At 37.1% G+C, this 21,573-nt stretch overlaps 3 protein-coding genes across 5 annotated transcripts; all 3 read right to left on the reverse strand.

Annotated features, from left to right (window-relative positions):
* Positions 1–2,021: 2,021 nt before the first annotated feature.
* Positions 2,022–11,382, reverse strand: LOC149026074 (two-pore potassium channel 3-like). Of its 2 annotated transcripts, none has more exons than XM_089146306.1 (2): positions 6,853–8,099; positions 2,022–2,695 (listed from the first exon to the last, which is right to left on the reverse strand). In XM_089146306.1, the coding sequence occupies exons 1-2, from the start codon at positions 7,947–7,949 to the stop codon at positions 2,548–2,550; spliced, it is 1,245 nt and encodes a 414-aa protein (XP_089002432.1). In that variant the 5' UTR covers positions 7,950–8,099; the 3' UTR covers positions 2,022–2,547. The 2 variants fall into 2 exon arrangements, with proteins under 2 accessions (XP_089002432.1, XP_089002433.1); XM_089146307.1 differs by lacking the exon at positions 6,853–8,099 and adding an exon at positions 9,555–11,382 and having other exon boundaries at positions 2,062–2,695.
* Positions 11,383–11,392: 10 nt separating this feature from the next.
* On the reverse strand, positions 11,393–15,519 carry LOC149026075 (uncharacterized). Of its 2 annotated transcripts, XR_016171814.1 has the most exons (8): positions 15,281–15,519; positions 14,680–14,745; positions 14,508–14,557; positions 14,336–14,400; positions 13,290–13,381; positions 13,106–13,177; positions 12,912–13,022; positions 11,393–12,691 (listed from the first exon to the last, which is right to left on the reverse strand). XR_016171814.1 is itself a non-coding variant. In XM_089146308.1 (7 exons), exons 1-7 carry the CDS (start codon positions 15,281–15,283, stop codon positions 12,984–12,986), a joined length of 387 nt encoding a protein of 128 aa, XP_089002434.1. In that variant the 5' UTR covers positions 15,284–15,519; the 3' UTR covers positions 11,393–12,983. The 2 variants fall into 2 exon arrangements, 1 of the variants encoding a protein (XP_089002434.1); XM_089146308.1 differs by having other exon boundaries at positions 11,393–13,022.
* An 867-nt stretch (positions 15,520–16,386) lies between these two features.
* On the reverse strand, positions 16,387–21,569 carry LOC149026076 (Transcriptional coactivator/pterin dehydratase). Its single transcript, XM_089146317.1, has 7 exons — positions 21,338–21,569; positions 21,207–21,241; positions 19,986–20,083; positions 18,780–18,865; positions 18,555–18,678; positions 17,571–17,639; positions 16,387–17,498 (listed from the first exon to the last, which is right to left on the reverse strand). Exons 1-7 carry the CDS (start codon positions 21,383–21,385, stop codon positions 17,407–17,409), a joined length of 552 nt encoding a protein of 183 aa, XP_089002443.1. The 5' UTR covers positions 21,386–21,569; the 3' UTR covers positions 16,387–17,406.
* Between the last annotated feature and the right edge of the window lie 4 nt (positions 21,570–21,573).

Raw genomic sequence — 21,573 nt, forward strand, 5'->3', positions numbered from 1 at the left:
GAACCAGCTTTGTTGGGTTGGTGAGAACCACATGAATAAGTAGCGTAGTTAATTAAGTAATACTGAACCAGCTTTGTTGGGTTGATGAGAACCACAAGAAGTGTTTGAGAATTGAGAGTGACAGAGCATTAGATCAGTGTAGTGTTGGGTACAACAAGAACATGGAGTGGGTATCCCATGCATGGTGATGAAGGACCTACGTAAGCCCATAGCATCTTGACAAGTGCATGAGGAGGTTGAAGGGTTCTTATAATAACCCCTAATCTCCTTTTAAGCTTTCATCAATTCGTTTCACTTTCACTTTCATCTCCTCTATGACTAATCATTTTCAATTGCATTGATAGCTCATTAACTGAATGTGCTTTCCAAACATTTGAAAACGTTACTTAAAGAATACTCCATTAATTCTCTGTGTTTGTTTGGTTTAAAATCTCTCTCTCTCTCTCACTCTCATAACTAGTCTTATGAAGAAATGATATACTATTTGAATGTTGAAAGGCCAAAAAGCAATATAAAAGATGGAGCTTTGTTGATTTTGTTGTTTGTGATTGAAAGCTCTATTACCACTAAGTGCGGGTACCCCAAAACAAAAACAAAAAAACACCACCTCAATCAAATACTTCCTCTAGCTCCTCCTCCCCCACTCCAGTTTGCTGGTTTTTAAGATTAAAAATGCATTAATGTATTGTGGAAAGTCTACAACCTTAAATTGTTTAAAATTCATCAGCAAAACAAAAAAGAGAATCTCTTTCATTTCCCTTTCATCTGAATCCATATGACCACAACCAGGACAGTTAGACTAAAGGGGGATAAAATGTATCCAGTGCACAAGGCTCCTTAACTCCTTCTGATTAAATCAATATGGACTTATTAGGAACCCAATTTACTACTGGATGTTTCTTGAATCAGATCAAGTTAGTGTTGACTATATATTACATTTATGTAGTCTATTACTTTTTTGTTGTGTTTTTCTTCTTTCTTTCTTGGGAGGGTGGGTCAGTAAACGAATGTATTTCTTTTGCATTCAACCACATTTAAAAGAGGGCTCACCTATAAACCTATAGGAGTAAAAGATTTGAACTTAGGGTAGATTGTGAAAGGCTTAATACTCCAATCTAGAGCAAGAACAGGGCAAGGAGTCCAGATCGTCTCCCTTGACGGCTGTTGACCACAAATTACAGGAGGCTCACAGGATTAGGTGATGAAATTTATTTATTTTTTTAATATTTTATTATTTTTCATTTGTGAACCTTACGTAATTTGTGGTTGTAAAGCGGTTAGATGCTTCGATCAGGGGAGATGATCCACTTTCCAAGGTAAGACCCAAGAAATATAAGCTTCAAAGAGTCAAGCCCATGTTTCCATGCATCATTGGAACATCCGAGATCATCTTTATTATTGATTCAGTCCATGTTGACCACAAGCAAAGATATTTTAATTGTGGGAAGGATTCCACTAGCATGCATATATGCAAATCCCCTTGTTTCAGTGTTCTGCCAGTTCATTTCATAGTTATATTCATAGATTATAAATGAGGCATAACAATGTTTTTGGTGAAATAGTCATTTATTCGAGCTGAGAAAAGCCACTGACCGAACATAGCTTTAACGACTACGAAATGGAACAATACAACATACTAATTATCAGAGTTATTCTATTTGTGAAAAGAGAAAATTACTTGTTGATGATAACATTATTTCAAAATTTATAGATACGACAGTTTTTGTTAGGGGAGACATATTCCATCAGTGAAGGGTGTGGTTCAAACTATCACTACAAGTTCTAATTAAAGCCTTGTATGGATAGTTAGAATCAATATGGTTGCGATCGATTTGTGATGACCAATGGGTTTGTAATCTATTCATATTTTGTGTTTAAAATTCACAAGATGTAAGTAAAGATATATTCTTGGAAAATAAAATATTGTAATTCAGCCCTTGTAAAGGAGGGCATTGTTCATCTCTTGTAGGACAATTTGGCCCATTACTTCTTCAGGGGCTTTCCAACAAAAATTGATATATAAAAGAAAAAAATTATAACCTAGAAAGACACTTAAGATGATTAATTTGATTTTTACTTAAGACTAATTTTTATTGAGCAATTAGTTTTGGAAATAAACATATAAAAATAACTATTCAAATTTATGTCATGGGTTCAGAGCCTGCTCATAAGCATCTTTACTGATTATGTGATAGGGCAAATGTCTGGGTTCATTTGATCTATGAGAAAATGACCAAACCACCATAGTACACATATTAAAGTTTGAATCTCTCATTAATAAAAATCACTCTCATGTGAAAAAAAAAAAAATGAGGGAAGAGTAGGTATGACTCGATCAAACAATTTAAATTCCAAAAAACTGAGCATGATTGCGGTTAACCTATACAATTTGTACCATTCAAATTATTTATATGGTGTAGACACCACAACCATGCTCCCTGCAATATGTACAGCTTCTTCTTCTCTTTAAGAACTCAATGATGTCGCATCTTAGTTCCATTACAAATTCAGTTCTACTCCATTAGAGAGAACTGTTACTGCAATCGATCAGTGATGACCTTCCATCAGATCGGCTAGTGTGATCTTTCCACAATTGCCAGTGTCCAGTCTATCAAATTGGTTGCAGATCTGTGAAATGTCTTTCTCTGCAACCTTTCCCATCTCCTTTAGCTTGTATATGACATACTCTGACTTACTGAAAGCATGAAATATAAGACAAAGGCAAAAAAAATCAGTACAAGAGACAAATCCAATAGTCTGAGATAGCTGTAGATGTTCAGTGCAGTAACCATGATATGTAAGTAAAGAATGCAATCCCGACACAGAATAGTTAAACCACAGAAAAGTTTAAACTGGAAAACATCAGAAAAGCTTAATCACAGGAAAATATAAATTGTAACCAGAAACTCAAAATTCACATGCAAACTAAGAAAACCTGATGTTCTTGATAAAATAGACCATCAGTTTACATGTCAAGACATTTTGTGGACTTACGGCAAAAGATAACAAGAAGCCTTAACTCAAAAATGGAAATAACAACAGAGTCATCTCTTCAACATATAAAAATTTGAGCAGAATGATTCCCCCACCAACTCTACCCCCCAAGGGTATGAACTCTCAGTAATAGACGCTCAAAAATATACCACCTTCTTTGTGGTCTAGAAGACACCACTATAAACTCTCTCAACATGCACGTCAAAGGCCTGACTCTATTTCTATCCAACCAAAGCCACTAAAGGACAGTACCAGTTACCACAATTTCATGACTTGATGACTAACACCTCTGATCTCTAAGCATAACAGGGCAGGACACAACAAAGACAATATAGTCAACCCTGGAATATCAAAACCACATATCAATACCAATGGAAATGCCCCAAGTAGTCAACTGATTCAGCATCACCATATGCTTTATTGAAAAAAAAAATCATACATTAAGAACAATAGAGAGATGGGAACCTGCTTTATTACACTCCTAAACCCAGAAACAGGCTTAGTAGCTTGATTGGTCCATAATTACAATTTCCAGATCTCCTAGTCAATATAGGTGCACACAGCCCACTCCTCTGTTCAGGTCATTCTTGTTTTCAGCCACTAAGCCTGGTGAGTAGAGATTCAGGAAAGCCTACATATAACCTGGGTAGTCATACCACAGGTCACTTCAAGAAAGAACATTAAAGCATTTCCCCATCTGAATTCCATTGAGCAACCAATTTAAAGACTGAGTCTCCAGAGTCTTAACTGTTAAAAAGGTATTTCCCTCTGGGAATGAGAACATTCACCAGGAAATCTTCAAATCTAAGAACAAAAATTCCAACTGAGGTGAAGTATTCAGGTTAAGATACATCCATGCAAACAACCCTCCCCGCCCTCTTAAAGAAAATAATAATAATACTAAATAAATAAATGACCCTAAAAAAAAAGTGGCCCCAATGTTCACTCCAAAGATGAACATTAGAGCCCGTACACACCTGAATTCCGTGAACTAACTGATTTAAAACTGAATCTCCAAAGCCTCAATGCTAAAAAGGTAATTTTTCCCTTTCGGGAAGAAATCGTTCATGATGAAATCTTCAAATCTAAGAGAAAAATTTTCCAGCAGAGGAGAGTAATATATGTCAAGTTACTCTTGCAAACAACCCTCCATCCCACCCCCACCAAAAAAAAATCACCATCAAGAAAGTGTCTTAAGGATAGGCTTTTAAGTTTGGAAGAAATTGATATCTGATTGCACCAAAACCTTTAAGATTTAAAGCAGGCCCAGATAAATAATAATGACATTTTCATCTTACCAGGACTACCAAACAGATCAGCCAATAGAACTAATTCAAAGCGACCTTAATATCAAACACGATACTGGTTGACCATAAGAATTCATCTCCATAAGATGATCAGATTACAATAAACTCTGCAGATATACCTATAAACCAATTAATATTTTCAACAAACTCCATTTTTTCATGAAAATCTAGGAAGTACTTAATTCAAACCAATCTTAAGAAATACCAAGTCTTTTCAAAATCTGAGCCCCCACCCAATAAAACCAACAAAGGAGATGCTTCTTATAGCAGCAGAATTCATACATATCTATAGATGAACCATCATCAAGAAAGATCCAATGCAAAAGGTTTCCATCTTACACTTGCTGAAACTCAGACTTTTGACTAAGGAACCTCAACACAGTAGTTATATTTTCTTTCCCGATACAAGGAAAGGTCCTTTTGTCTGCACAGTGCACACATCTAGTGCCACGTAGCGCTAGATACCAAGGTCTCCTGCTCATATCTCTAGTTTCAGCGAAACAAATAGGTAACATAGCAAAATAGAGATTTGAAAAATCCAGGACCATGGCATGAGGCATTGCCAGACACAATTGAAGAAAATACATGGGAAGCTACATGATCGAGTATAAGTTCAAAATTTGAGAACTGACCAATCTAGAATGTCTTCTAGATATCAAACAACCAGACTTGCCACCTCACCTTTACTGTGGCTCGATTGATGCACAAAGCAGAGATACTAATTTGGTCTACATAGTCCAGAAAAAAAAATCCCAATTTGTGAACAAACAATCTTGACATAAAAAGTGCATCTTGTAAGGAAAAAAGTTTTCTAGTCTGGCAAGACTAAAGGGTCTCTGGTCCTGCTCATTTGCCATACGGATGGTTGATGTGGCAATTTGACTGTATGGTACCCAGGAAACGGCTTGAGATTGACGACATGTCAAATTTCATACTAAAATTCAACCATACATCCCATGTATTAGTGTACTTTGCATTTTCAGCTATTCATTTCATTTAGAAAAGTTCAATGTAATGTACTGGATTTTTAGATTTGTTTCACCTCTTGGATAACACTGATTTGGCTGAAACATGACATATGAGTAGGGGCCTTTGGGGACTAATTGCCCAAAAAATTTCAGCTCTATTGAACTTTTCATAAGAAAATGTTGGTGCTGGATTAGATCAGAAAAAGCTTTTTCCACTATTGATTACATGAGACTACCTGTTATGGTTTTTTCTACATGAAATTACCACTCCATGTTAAATATAGTAGCAAGTGAAAGTTGGAGGACAATGGTAAGGCACAGTCCTGTTGTGCCTCTAAACGTAGTAAACTATAAACATTATCATCAGCACACTATCAAACATAAATTGTTGAATTACCACCAAGGTAAAACATCAATCACCAAAATGAGTAGTCATATTGAAAAAACGTCCCCTACAAAGACTGCCTTGTAGGCCCCAAAAGAGGCATTAAACAAGACATTTAGAAACTAGGTCAGGTAAACAGGTTTAACCAGTTAAACCAAAACTGGTCATCAAGTCCCCTTGATGAAGGATTTGTTGTCTCTAAAGAGATGATCTCAGGTAAGACCTTGAAAAGGATTTTTGCAAATCTATAGGATATGGCCCTTTATTTTCAAGGTGCCTTCTTTTAAACCGGTAAACACAATAAGGTAGCTTTCATATATAATCCCTGCAACCCATTAGATTTCACAAATGACAACCTAAATACCATCCAAATATCTCAAAAGAACACCACAGTGGGACCATTATAAAGAATCATCAAATATCCTTTCAATCAACCTTCTTCCTTCCAACAAGTATCGTCCCCTTCAATTTCTCAACCTACACCATAATTACTAATAAAAAAAGATAAGGTAGTAGTACTGTTGTTGAGGAAAGTCTATGTCTACCAGTAAAAAGCACCGTTGAACAGGGACAGTGTATTCAATAGATATAGCAGTCTAGGTGAAAACTGATCATGTTTGCATCTCATTCTACACACAAAAGTTTGAGAATCTTCTCTTCAAAACAGAGGATCTGGATGATAATATAACTAATAGACCTAGTGTATGCAATATCTGCAAATCAAGACAATTCTTTCACGGCAGGATTAGACCAATTATATCTTTAGAAATTCTATTCAGCATTTTTACCATACAGATGGCCCTTCACGCTTTGCTTTTTCATTTATTGTATCTGCTTCTCCTACAGTGTTTGTATTTCTAACATTCTTCACCCTTTCTTATAAATGTCCTTTTTACTTTAAAATCAAGACACTTCCTACATATTACTTTCTCTCCAAAGAGTGAATTTGGTATCTTCTCTTGAGTTAAGATTCACCATTCTGCTATCCAAACACGAGAATTCACAAACTCTTAGTGATTCTGGATTAATAAGGGCTTAAATGCTAATTAAATCCATATCATAATACCAAAATCTAGAATAAACTGAGAAAATGGGAAGTTCATAAGTTACCCACTTAAAATCTCCTACTTGACTGAGTCATCAAAATCAGAACAAATTTCAGAGGTGAAGAGGCAAAGTAGAAGCCAATAACACGCACCTCACGAAACCATTGTTGTCCATGTCTGCAGCAAGAAACTGAGAGACAGTCATATCCTGACGAAGGACCCACTTAGCCATCGTCCTGTGCCGCTTATCAATTCGAGCCTCGGCCAGATAAAGGAAGGCCCGAGCAACAGCTAACGTAGAAACCAAAAGCCAAACTGAGGCAAACAGACGGCCAGACATGGATTTGAATGCTTGATCACCATACCCAACCGTAGTAACAGACATTACAGAGAGATAAAATGAATCTAACAACCCTAGATTTTCCACAAAATGCATGACCCCCGTTCCTACACCTATACACATAATCACAACACCCAAAGCCAAGGCTACCTTCATTCGGATCCTCATCCTTCCCTTCTTCACATCGACCAAATAAGACCCTGCATCATGTCCACCCCTCCCCTTTACTGTATTCAAGAGCAAACTCTCCTGCAAATCAAGGACGTAACTCACCACACCCGAAAGCAAGATATCAATGAACCCAAACCCAACCAAAACGAACATGATCGAAAACAGCTTCGTCAACGTGGAGTTCGGGGTGATATCACCATACCCAATAGTGCACATCGTGACTACACAGAAATATAGGGCATCAACGAATGGATGGGTTTCGTTTGCGGTGAAACTGTTGCGATTGAAGGAGTAGATTACGACACCAAGCGAGATATAGATCAAGAGAAGAATAAAAGCCTGGCGAACGATTGATACGGAGGCAAATTTGGGTTTTGTAATTGAAGGGTGATCGACATCGTTGAGGACGGCCATGGCAGGGGCTGTCTTGCAGCGATGAAATTTCTTTTTGCCCAAACCGTGATTGGGATCGGTAAGACATGATGACTGCTGCTGTTCTTGTCTGTTACCAACTGGGCGAGGAGAATCTACGGCAATGAATAAGGAATCGGTGTGGAATGAAGACGGTCCAGCGCAAGGAGATGGAGAACCGAAGATGATTCGATCTTTGAGCTGGGCTGGAGTTAAGGGTAGAGTCACATTTTCCTCCTCTGGAACAGGGCAGAGACAAGAAAGTTTCGAGGGTACCCGTAAGGGTTTCGGGTCTCTTACATAAGGAAGCAATGGTTCTTTCTCCATTTGATGTCACCTCAAAACTGCTCCGGTTACCTGGTAGATTAGCTTCCGGGGAAGACTGAAATCACCATCTTGTTTGCAAGACCAGTAGTGACCAAAAGCAGATTTACAGAAGTTCAGAGAGAAAGAGAGAGAGAGAGAAGAGTTGAAGCAAGATACGAGAAGAGCGATTCAGGAAAAGAAAAGCCAGAGGAAATGAAAAGCTATCCTTCGCGCCATCCAAGGAAGACAAACGGTTTTTATGGTTTGTTAATAGGCCGCGATTGAAGGATACTATTACGTCAACAAGGTATTCTACGGGAAAATGGAAATTTTAAATGCGTGTTTGGTTTGTAAAAATGATAGACGAAAGTCAACTAATATTATTTGAAGAGCAAATTACATCTTCACCCCTATATTTGTAATCAATTACATCCCTTATTTTAAAAAAAATAATTACAAAAGCCTCTTACTGTTTTAGCAAAGCTGTTTGTCTATTTATAATTTTTAATTTTTAATAGTAATTGATTTTTTTTTCAATAGTAAAAATGTAATTGATTACAAACACATAGGGTTTATATGTAATTTGTTTTTATTTAAATGTTTTTACAAAAATTCAACACATCATAATATAATAAAGTGTTCAAATTTTTTCAGGGCTAAAGATGACACCTGCCTTATATTTAAATTATATATAATAACTAATCCTCTAAAAATGTAGTCAAGATGCGTCTAAGGCAGTTCCCACAAAAAAAAAATATTGATATTGGGAGACTTACATGGTTAAATTGTACAAAAAATTGAAAGTTGACTAATTCACTATTAGAAATAAAAACGACAAGTAAAAAGAATAAAGCATAGTATTAATGGAGGACATTACCAAAAATTTAATAAAAAAGTAATTATTTTACTACATATCTATATTGAAAATGCCAAGTGCTAGTATAATATTTTTAGTTTATTTTGTATACATAGTTAACAACATTATATAAATCATAATACATGCACTAATCTAGATTTTTTTGATTCTTTATTAGAAAAATTGCGAGGTCAAACTACATGTATACAACCCATTCCTCTACATCTTCGGTGGCAACTAGTAATATAATAAGTTAGACTTCAATTTGAAAAGTAATTAATAAGAGCTGGTAGATTTGCCAATGCAGAGCTGTTCTAGTAGTGGTTCAAACCAACACCTCTTAGTGAAGAGGTCGTGGGTTTGACTCTAGCTTAGGCATATTAATATCCCAGTTCTCTATATATATATTAGATAGTTAATTTCACAGAACTACCTAATTCATTGAGTGTTAATCGGTTGTGTGGTTAAAAGAGTAGCTGAGGTATCAATCCTGAAAGTTGAAACACATGCACCACATGTTTTACGGATCACACCCAACCTCCCCAAACAACCCAAACCCCAAAGATTGGAGGGCATTAAAGTAATCCACACTACATGCTTTTAATGTGCAAACCAAATTAAAGAGTTTTTATCAGATTTAGTAGTTAAGAATTCCTAATCTATTCTAACCACTCATTCCCAACCAGTTCTTTAGAAATATAGATTGCTTCAAAATATAACTATGACATGCTAATTAATGAAGATGAACATATTAAGTTGAGTAAACATACCTAATGGAGCCATCATTATCGAGGTCTGCAGCAAGTAGATCACCTACAGTCATCTTCTTTTGAAGTACCCACTTAGCAATTTTTCGATTTCTCTTGTCAATCCTTAGCTCAGTCAGGAACAGAAAAGCCCTTGCAACAGCCAGAGTACTCAATAGCAACCAAATGATAGCAAAGCATCTACCCTTCAATGTCTTGAATGCATAGTCTCCATAACCCACAGTGGTCACTGAAGTTACTGATAAATAGAAACTGTCTGTCCAGTTCAAACCCTCTAGTATATGCACCATGATCATTCCCAGAGCAATACAACCAATGACAACTACCAATGCCAAGCAAACCTTCATCCTTATCCTCATTCTTCCCTTAGTTTCGTCGATTATATAAGTTCGCAACAATGAATTAAACCTATTCTCATCCACTGCACTCAACAGTACTGCTTCTTGTCTATCCAGCACATATGTTACTAACCCATTAAGCAATATACCAACAAAACCGAAACCAACTATAATGAAGAAACATGTAAAAAACTTGGTGAATGTAGTGTCAGGCAATATATCACCATACCCAATTGTGCAAAGAGTCACTACAGAAAAATATAATGCATCTATAGGCATGTATGTCTTATGGCCATTGAAACTTCCAGATTTTAACACATAGATGACAACACCCACTACTATGTACAAGATGATACCAATGAAGGCTTGCTGAACTACCCAAGGGGTTGATGTCAAGATGGGCTTAGAACCTGTAGAGATCTCCCTTAAGTCTGAGAATAAGCATGGAGCACTGTGTGAACGATGTGCAAGTTGTCTATCTTTGCTCAAGGTAGTTAAAAGGTCGAAGAGAGATGGATGAGTCGTCTTGCGACTCAAGGATGGAGCGACGGAAGGAATGGTACCTTCTGAATTGGTAGGACTCGGAGTTGTTTGACACCATGAAATAGGAATGGCAAGGAAATCAGCAGATCCGGGTCTTTCTAGTGCTGGTTTGCTAGAATCATCTCCCACTCCTTTGGAGAGAAGGTGCTCGTCCATTTGCAGAACTTTTTTACATGATATCGAAGTGATATTTAGGCTCTGCTTCTCTATCTGTTCGAGTCTTCAAAGATCAGTTTGGTTCAACTACGAGTCAATCCAGAAGTATGCTAAAGTTGTTTGCAAGGGTAATTCATCTGAAGGTCAAGAATGGCAGAAACCCTCAGTCATCGTCTTAGACTGTTAGGTATTAGTAGTAGTTCCATTGCAAAAGCGTGACCAATCCCCATAGCTGGTTGGTTGGTTCAGTAGTTGCGTTGCCAAACCTAAACAAAAACTTCAAACGTAAAACCCATCACAGACGATCTTACAGATGTCTCCCAAAGAAACCACAAATAGGATAAAAGGGCTGACAGGGATGAAGAAATCAGGATCTCTCGTTTCAAGTTGGCTGTGAACTCAACAGATATTTAGGTTTAGATTTACAGCTTTAGGTCTCTGGTGCTTTTCAAAGAGTGGAAACAGACCAAGAAATATCTATTGAGTCACGGTTTGGAACGAACTCTGGCAACTTCGGATCATATATTTAAATAGCAGCGGGCATAAGCAAATTCCAGTTTTTGAAAGAATTCAGTCTTTGGTTTAAACTGTGTTACTTACCAGGTGTTTTTATTTATAGAAGCAACTAGGTGTTTTACAAAAAGAGGATACTTCACAACGATTACATAATTAGGAGTTTAGAAGTTTTTTTTACTTGTTGTAACTCACTTAGTGGGGCTCGAAACTCTTATTATCTTACTCAAGTGAAAAAAAATTACTCTGAGGTCGTAATAACAGACTTTTTCTTTCTTTCTTTCTTTTTTTTTTAATGGTAAATCAGTCTTGATTTGTTGGTTAAGTCTCAATATAAAATGAGCAAATACCTTCCTAATATTAATTACTAAATTATCGTTGTATTTCATTTCATAATCAACTTTTATGGGAGTGAAGGGATTTCTTTTGCCTATCTTTTTCTTAGACCTTACTTGAAACCAGCACAGGGATTTCTTTTGCCTATCTTTTTCGTAGACCTTACTTGAAACTAGCACACCCCTATCTTTGCCGTCGCCGCCGCCCTGCCTTCCCCTGCCAGAAATCACCCACTCAAAACCCTAAATAGCTCACATCCACATTATAGTGGAATCTCTTCTTGTGTAAGACCAAAGCTCATTTCGTTCAACCAGCAAAAAACGAAAAAAGAGGTTAATTAGTTTCAAATTAGTTTATTTCATTCATCCTAGGCTTTCAAAATTTCCTAATTTCCTAATTTCCTCTACTAATCTAGTATTTTTTTTGAGTCACCACTCAGTTTAAAATGGGTGATTTAGGGTTCGAATTTTTCAAATTTGGGGATTGTATAACCCTTAAGGTTTAAAATGGGTGCATCAAGGACACAATTAGCGATAGTGTCAGCAAATATGGGGGAATAGTGTAGCTCAAAGCAAAGACAAATGACCAAAGAGGGTGATTACTGGCAACAGAAATTCGGGGCAATCATGGCCGATAGGTGTAGGAGTGTGGTGATTTCCTGTGGTGGTGGGTGATTTTAAACTACAAAGTTGAAAGCAAGGAATTGAATGAAAGGAAAATCTCTTCACCCACCCAAAAAAAAAACGTGAGTGACAATTATGGGGATAATTTGGTCATAATGCTTTTGCCTTAAAGGAATCTAAATCGGTAAAGTGTGAAACTTAAAAAATATTTGGCATTTAAGGGACGTACTTATTTAAAAAAAAAAGCAACGTACTTTCCGTTTCACCTCACTCAAGGGGCCACCAGTAAAAACTTTTATAAATATTTGAAAAACCCTAATGAACTGTTAGTACGCCACCTCAGCAAATATGTCATTCAGACCCATCATACATAGATTCAGTCCAATCATCTAAGGATGATTCTGAAAATTTTTAAAATCTTGATCCAGACCATGATAATAATATACATGGGTTTGAAGAAAGAATACCTGCTCTGCTGAATCAATGTTAAATGCAAAGAACAAAGGGCAGAAGGATCATAACTGTCATCAACTCATGACACATCCCTTCATCCCCTTTTCCCACCGCAAAAAGTAGCTACTAAAGATCATCAACACACAGGCAGGATCTGAACCGATCTCCCATTTGGTACCTATGTATTTACAAAGGTGTTATGATTTTTGAAGTTGTCGAGGGATTGACACAGGCAAGCAATCATATTATCTGATGTGTTACAATCCATAACTGCACTAGCAAGAGGCTCAACCATACCACTGACACATTGCACAAGTGGATTGGACGAATAAGTAAAGAAGAAGACCCAGATTCTTAGCCAGAAGAGAAGAAAAAATGTATTGACATGCGAAGCCCACCTCCCCGCGGGGCAAACTTTGAAAATGTCTTTCTAATCCTTAGTACTGAGCCTCAATATCTAAACTTTGGAGCTAATCATCATCTTCAAGAACATTTCGACGCCTCTGGATCTGATGGACATGGACAACTTAATGAGTGCGAGAAATTCAAGAGACGTGGGAAAAATAGTTTGCTGAAAAAGTAATGTGCTCACCGTTACTTTGGTTTGCTTAGAAGTCTGACTGTTAATCTGCTCCAGCAATGATATAAGCTTCTCTTCAGACACCTAGAGATGAAAATGAGTTTAAGGTAAAATATTAAAAGAGAATCAGAGAAAACACAGCAATCTTGAACATATCATGAAAGATTGGATGCAGGCATGCACTCTTCCACCTTACCTTCTCAAGTATTTGACCCATTTGAGCAGCTCTCAAAATAACATCCTCAACCCCTCGGGCCTTCTCAGGTTTCACCAGGGCAATGCGAGCAACTATTTGAAAAGAAGAAAACTCTTAATGTAAAACCTTGTAAAGGAGAATCAACCAATAATTTAAAAAAGCATATCAATGGTAAGGATAGGAAACAGATAAGGCATAAACACATTGGCAGTAGAGGTGTATATCTCATTCTAATTCCTTCTAAGCTGTGCCACGGAATAACTTCCACTTGTCACTACATGAATTAAAGTATTTTAAACCAAATTTTATCCATATAACTTACCATGAAGTTCAGAATACTCTGTCTTAGTAGATTGTAGAAAAGTAAAGCCAACAGAATTGATTTGGACGCTGAAGTAAAATCTCTTAATTAACCAAACATTGGGGATGTTTTGTGAACCCAACTTAGCACACAAACCTAAAACCTGATCCATGAGAATATTTATATCCTGCGAAATATTTTCCATCAACAAACATTCCCTCTTGTAATTCAAATCTTGAAGTATATCCATTTTTTGTACTGAGGGTGGGGATTATGTTAGTAACAATGGAGAGATTTAATGACGAAGAAAATACAGAAAGAACTCTAAAGTGTACAGGCATAAGAACCATCATGTAAGGAACTAAGTAAAACCTTCTAGGAAACACTGAGAAAATTTTGGTTACTAAAACACATTACCCATTCAAGAGAAAAAGAAGCATGGGAGTTGATTCCGATTTTGAATAATGTTTTACATGCATTTTTCTCAAATAAAGAAAATCTAGTCTTGAGCTAAATGGAAATAAGAAATCCCAACTTCAAGGGAAAGTACAAGCAAAATGGATACCTCCCAACAAAAAGATATAGAAATTGTTTAGTAGTATGAGCAATTCAGCAGCAACATAGTAAATAATGCAACTTCCAACATCCAATATTTTTTCAATTAGGAGGATGGTGAGTGGTGGAGTGAAGAAAAAACACAACAACAACAACCTTATCCCTATGAGGGGGAAATTTTTTAACTTACGCCTCTCCCGTGCATCAGAGGATAAAATCTGACTAAGCATCATCTGCCTCTGTTCTGCTGCTTCCCTGGAATTATAGATTAAAGGATTCCATTCAAAGATGTTTTTAAGAAACAAATTCATCAGTACAGACAATTCATGGCATTATTATTAAGTTCACAAAATTATGCCTACCTTTTTGCCTCTTCCTGTGCTACCTGCTGCTCTGAGTTTTGTTGATTTCCCTGATTATGAAAGACTTCACTCAGTAGAGCACTCACAATTCCCAAAGAATACAGACAATAAGCTAATCTATATAATCTACATCTACTCAGTCAACGCAAAAAGAAAAGCGGACATCACTTACAGGGCCACGTTGTCCCATTAGTTCTTGCATTCTCCGTTGACGGATGGCTTCCAACTCAGGATCAGCCTAGATTGAAACCAAAAGCAATATTTGATCTCATAAACCAGAGCAAGCATTTCAAAATAAAATGGAAACCACAGCATCAATCGTAAGTGATATGCTAGAGCTTTAACTTGGCTTATTAGAAACCAGAAGACGAAGCACGGGTTTCTGTGATCAATAGACCACTACCAAATTTCGACTAGTTATTATAGTTCTCTTCCAGAAAAACTTAAAAGATGACCCTTAACCCCCCCCCCTTCCATAATCCTTCAACGTTATAATATAATCTTGTAGCTCATTATGCAAGAGTACTTTCAAGATCCCTCAGCTCCTACTCTTAACGGCTTGCAAATTCGGGATTGTTTTCATCATTGAACGAGAAGAACATAAAACCAGAAGACCAATTTATCGAACCCCTAACTTCTCCAAATAATGTAGAAAAATTAATTCGAATTTCCCAAAAAACAGAGTGCATGAAGTAGCAAATCTCAGGGCCTTCATAGTTCGAAACACCAAAAACCCTACTAGAAAATGTATGGTAAAATAGCTAGAAACGTACCATTCTTTTGTAATTTTGAGGGAAAATCTATTGAAGAGGACCGCCTCCACCTAACGCTGCACCCAGTCCTCTCGAAGGAAAGATGTTCGGAATTTCAGTAATCAAAGCTTCGACACTGAACCGCTTTTATATGGATGCGCATGGACAGAGAGAGTTCGGAATATCCGCGGTGAAGGGGCGTAAACGGCACAGAAGGGTGCCGCGTCACGTCTAACTCGTTCATGGAGGCTCTATCACTAAATTTTTTTTTAATGATTTGAATTTCATCGGCCAGCTTACGCGCACCCGACTACATCCTCACGATGCTTTTTATCTAATTAATATAAGCGAGGCTAACACTGTCCAACCCATATCAGTTACAAAACCTACTGTGTTTGAACCATCTACATTACTAAACCACTTTTTCAAAACTCATCCGTTACAAAACCCACCAGCACTCAACTAAAGGTGTTAAATTTCGTATTGTATTCAGTATATGATATTCGCTATATACCTTATGCTACCTAAAACTGATATCATACTTTACTGAATGTCAAAAATGTAGTTTCTGTATATATTGTACTGAATTTGAAACTGTGCGGCTTCGGTATCGATAAACGGTTTGATACCAAATTAACACCCTTAACTAAAAAAATTACCAGTTTACTCTAAAATAAAAAATAAAATATGAATTTATAATTCTACCCCTAAGGCCTTAACTTAATCAGCCCTGTTTTGTTCAAGAAGTCTAACCTTACAACTAGGTTTTTAAAATAATAATAATAATAGTAATAATAATAAATAAATAAATAAAAGACCATACAACTAGGTGAAGAGATCCCTTCGACACATCTTTACACATCTTTTTGATTAATTAAATTATAAAAAATAAGTCTATCAAAAATCACCCACCACATAAAAAAATTTCTAACATGTGAGACAAATTAAGGCTAAGAATTGCTGAGAGGTCATGAGTTCGACCCTTGTGAACCACAAAGCCCCCCTCAAAATGTAATCGAGGTGCGCATATGCTGGCCCGAATGAACCTCAGATACCTAAAAAAAAAAAAATTTGCTCACGGGATTAACACCTCTCACAGATTCAATGCTCCCAATGGCATATTATCGGAAATGACTTGAATCACCCACCACAAATAATTTCTCTCATTGTAAGACAATCAAGGCTAAGAATTGCTCAAACGGTAACATTTAGCACCTCTTAATGAAAAACTATTAGGCAATCCAAACCTGCAATTTTAAGCATATGTTCGGTGTTTTTACTTCTTTTAAGGCTCTTTGTGATTTTTTAGTGGTGTTTGCGGATGTCTTTCCCCTCTCCCAAAATGTTGTTGCAGGTTCATTTGCGGCTTGCTTATTTGCCAAATGAAACTGAAAATTTTGGGGCGTTTTGCTTTTTCATCCCATTCACATCATTAGGGCTTGCACAATTTCTCTGATTGAATACTCCACCGTTCGTTCGTGCATTCCACGATTCATTCTTTGCTCTCTTTCCTGTATCAACCAAGCTACATTAATGGTTTGTGTAGATCAGTCTGCACATGGTAGACTTGTCACTTTGCAGCACAGGGGTTCCCTTTGAATCCACTTAAAGTACACCTCCCCGAGAAAACTTTGAGGCTCACACAAGCAAATCTCTAAATTTGTACAGGGTGCTTGCTCAATGCAGCGCAAGGGTGCTGGCACTCACGACAGTGACAAGTGGTTGCCCGTAACGGAGGTGGAGGGAGGGGAGTCTAAATCACCTCTCCACTAGGTGCTTCCTGTTGTTTATTTACCATACAATAAGGGTGGGACTCACATGGAATCTACTGAGAATCTCACTATGATTCATTCTGTCGGTATCACAAGTGAATCTCACTCTTATTGTGTGATGAAGAACCATCAAGGGAGAACATAGGGAGAGCTGATATGAACTCAACAAGAGGGATGTCATGTGGAATGAAGGGAAAACAAGTGAAGCGGGTGGAGCACAAGCAGCAAGAGATTACCCTGAGAACACGTCTAGAATTTCATCACAAACAAATGCAACATAAAAGAAAAGTAGGTTTCAAACTAGTAAAGTAATTGTCATCTCTGGATATCATAAAACAAGACAAGACCTTCTCGTCACAAATTGCAACAAGATGGCTAAGGAGCAGCGGCTTTTCGTCTTAGAAGGTGATCGAGGTCAAGGGCACTGATTTTGGAGGCAAGTATGAAATCATTCTCAGTAAGTCCACCTATGGAAAAAGTAGACCATGATCAGTACCAGAACACAGACAGAGGACGACTTGATTAACAGCTTTGCTTACCAACTGCATGTGTCCATATTTCAATTGTAACATTGTTCCATCCAACCAGATGAAGATCAGGATGATGACCTGCATTTGAACACAGACTTGTTGGTTACCAATATTGCATGTAACAAATATCCATTTGTATCATCCAAAAGAAGTAAAACATCAAACCCAAGAAACACATTGCAAAAGCCTTTAAAACCCAACAAAGACATGCCTAAATAGATGTAAAACGCATTCTATGACTATGACCTAAAGTTACATTCCAAACTTCTGCCTGTCTAACTTAAGAGTGCAAACTCCATAGCCTTAATATGTTTTATTTCAACTGAGTGGACCAATGGACCATAACCATATATGACAACTATGAACAGGAAAAGGAAGAAAACACTTTCTGCAGCTCCTTTACAAGTGATCAAGCCTTGCTTTATTACTGAAAATAATACAGGCATGAATATTCCTCTCTGATAAACAATATAAATTGCTGAGGGGATAAGAATTAATATATTAAGGAAGCAAATTACCTAGAGACATTGATCCGCATGATCTACAACTCATGAAGAAACATACTGTATGGCTTCAACTAAATATAAATGTTTTGGATTTCATTTAGCAATGATGAGTTATCTCAGCTTAACTCAAATAATCCTTTTCCCAACTAAACGGGGTCAGCTATTTGTCAATGAGCACTTCACCTGAAAAGATAATTCATCACCAACTCAACCCCACCCACTTTAATGTCACTCATCACCATAGAGCCTTCAAACCATCCAGGCTCATAATCAAAGGCCTTTACTGGAAAGAACTGATCCATAGGAATCTATTCTAAAGCTTTTCTACAATCTGAAAACCTAAATAATTCACCGTCATGTAATATAAACTTACAGTTCACCATTCCCACCTAAAGCAGATACGCTGATACTAGATGCATAGAACCCTTAATCTGAAGGTTGCTAAAGAACGATGAGAAATTAGAAAGGTGAAGCAAAAGTTAAATACCTTCTGCTTCAGCAATATCAGCTACAGCCTGAAATAACTCCAAACCTTTAGTGAAAGTCTTCACCTTCCATGAACGGTTAAGCTTCAAGGTACCACCTTCATTTAACAGGCCCCACCCAGGTACCTAATAAGTGAAAAAAAGAAGAAAAAAAAGAAAGAAAAAATTATAATATATTAACTTAAACACAAAGAAAGCATATACACAAATGGAACTCCAAAATAAACCTTAGGAATTAGCTCTTCAGCTGCTTGTTTGGTCATGGACCTGAGATCCTTTGTGTTACATGGTACACACTTCTTTGTTGATAGATCTAACATTGCAAGAAGCTGTATCAGATAAGAGTATAAGACAAACAGTGCCTAGTCCATACATGCACTTTCATCAAAATAAACTTGCAAGATTGTTTCCGTTCCCCCTGAAAACTCACTTAGATTGATTCTATAATAGCATACCAGCACCGAACTAAAGCAGTGCACATATAGCAGTACATTTTTAAATTGAACAGGAAACAGAGCAACCAATGAGAGGACAGAATTCCATCAGAGATTTTAGGTGAACCAGTAGCAAACATAGAATCTTTTTTCTTTGGCCAAGCAAGCATAGAATCATAAAAGAGAGGTTTAGCATTGACTCCAATGAAATGCACATGTGGAAATAGTGTTGATGCATAGCAGTGAAACTACCCTTCCCTAACAATTTGAGCTTTTAGGTGAAAAAACAGAGAACATTTTCTATTTTTTGTTCAGAAAGAATAAAAAAAGCAGCAAACTCAAATTATAAAGAGTTTATTTTTATTAAAAAAAAAAAAAGAGGAAAAAAGGACAAGAAAGCATATTACTGTCAGATACTTCTGACTTTGGCATTGGAAATCTTCTCTGCAGGACAGACAGGAATTGATTTCCACCAGGCATCATCTTATCTGGGTTATGATTACACTTAAAGCCAACAGAATGAGTTATACAGAAGAAACCACCAGCTCCTGACAGGTTGATACCACTGCAATAGATTGCATCATACAGGTGTAATTTCCCAACTTCAGGTGATCAAGTGTCAAAGTCTTCTTCATGTTCATATGCTTAGGAGACATTTTCATCCAAGAATGATAAAGCATACCTATGTTGCAGGAAAGGCTGGCATTGTAAGAAAGCATATCTTTGCTCTATCAGTGGACACACTAGCTTAATTTACTGTGTTACTAATTGAAGATTGTTCCACAAGTTGAAAACATATAATCCTAAGCAAAGAAAATACATAACCCTTCAATTTTTAGATTCAACTGTGTAAATCAGGTTGCAGGATTAAAGTAAGACATGAGGATATCAATTCTGTAATGTTAGTTTCAAGTAACATTTAAAAAGAGACATAAATCACGATGAAGCTGGAGGGAAAGCTGGTATAATACTATTTCAGACAATGGAAGTGATGCACACCTTTGGCTGTACAAAATGTTCTAGACGCAAAATAAGAGTTCCTACTTGATGACTCTTTCACATGGTTGTGAAGTATCAGGGTTGCTTGAGAACTTGAGCTGTATATAACACTTAGGTCAAACAATAAGTGGAGGAAAGCAGGACAAGAAAAAGGAAAAATGAACATAAAAAGGAGCAAAAGAAGGGATATAACTGTTACAGAGTTACAGTAAGTAAAGGGATAATAAATTAATATGTTTTAATAGTTCCAAACTAGATATTTTATTACAAGAAGAACATAAATAGAGCCTAACTAAAACCAGGGGCCACCCCTGGCTTTTTTGATTCCTTCAATCGGAATCAAATCACCCCTCCATGCTATAGTGCTCAAAGGCCACTGTCATGCATGTGTGTCCCGCCTCAAACGACTTTGTCGCAACTTTTCGTGTAGTGAGCTACTCCTAAATTAGTTTTAATTTGTTTATTCCCCATTTTATGTTTTCTAGTTTTAGCAACAATCTGTCTCAGCATCCTCATTTCAATTACACAAGGGTTGCCAATATATTGTTTGTTCACAGCCCAACATTCAGCTTCATCATCACTGTTCGTTGTATGGTCACCCTATAAAAGTATCATTTTGTTAAAGAAATAACCAGATCACACAGCACTAGCAGACATTTGCATTCAGTTCCTGATGCACCTAACGCTGAAAATTACTAGACTTACTAGTTAAGGGATTCAAAAAAAAAGTTATGTTCCGGTATCTGCTTGTGGCGAGTACACTATTTCTCTAAGCTGGGCACTATCCGAATTAAAACAGATGGTAATCATCCTTAAGTATCTTGAATCACTACGGCCACCACTCTAAATCCAGGAGAGAAACTTTTAACTGGGGTGTTTCCTCTTGCATTTCTTTCGATTAACAGAGAACAAATAAAGAAACCCGATTCTCAGGCGGGTAATAAACTAAAATCAATAGAGTTGACTCGTAACTGTTATTCTCTGATCCTGAAACCAACTAACAATCAATAGTAACCGGAATAATTGACACCCAACCTGATCAACTCCAATCTCGCATACCCCGTGAAGGACCTAACATGATAGTAATAGCTCATAACGAACAAATCACAATAAAGGAATCCTGATCCTTGCAAAGTGACTGACAATAGATTCACAAGCAAAGAAAATATGGAAAAGAAAAAATTTAAGGAATAATCGAGGAGGGTCGTAGGAGAGAATTACCGTCCATGGGCTCCAACCAACAAAGCTAATGGGACCTTAGGAAGTCAAAACACCAAATCAAATCAGATAAAACTATAACGATGCAAACGTTGGATCAGAAAATCGGAGGTGTTTGTCCTTGTTGTTCTTACCTTAAAGCGGGAAGGAGAGAAGAGGCAAGCCTGCAACATCCGATTCATAGAACTCGCAACTCGCAAGGCGTTAAAAGACGGCGCTCTGGGCTTCGGAGAAGCATGTCACGCTGATGACAGGGATGCGATTCACCGTTGGAAGAGTCCGAAAGAACGGTGCCTAAGCTATAGCCAACGGCCATCCTGCTGCCACAATTCGTCCAATAAATCGCCACATGGCACCAGAGGTAAACTCA

Source organism: Hakea prostrata, chromosome 2 (assembly GCF_041222555.1).
Source record: "Hakea prostrata isolate BN-2017 chromosome 2, UWA_Hpros_2, whole genome shotgun sequence".
Classification (NCBI taxonomy): Eukaryota; Viridiplantae; Streptophyta; class Magnoliopsida; order Proteales; family Proteaceae; genus Hakea; species Hakea prostrata.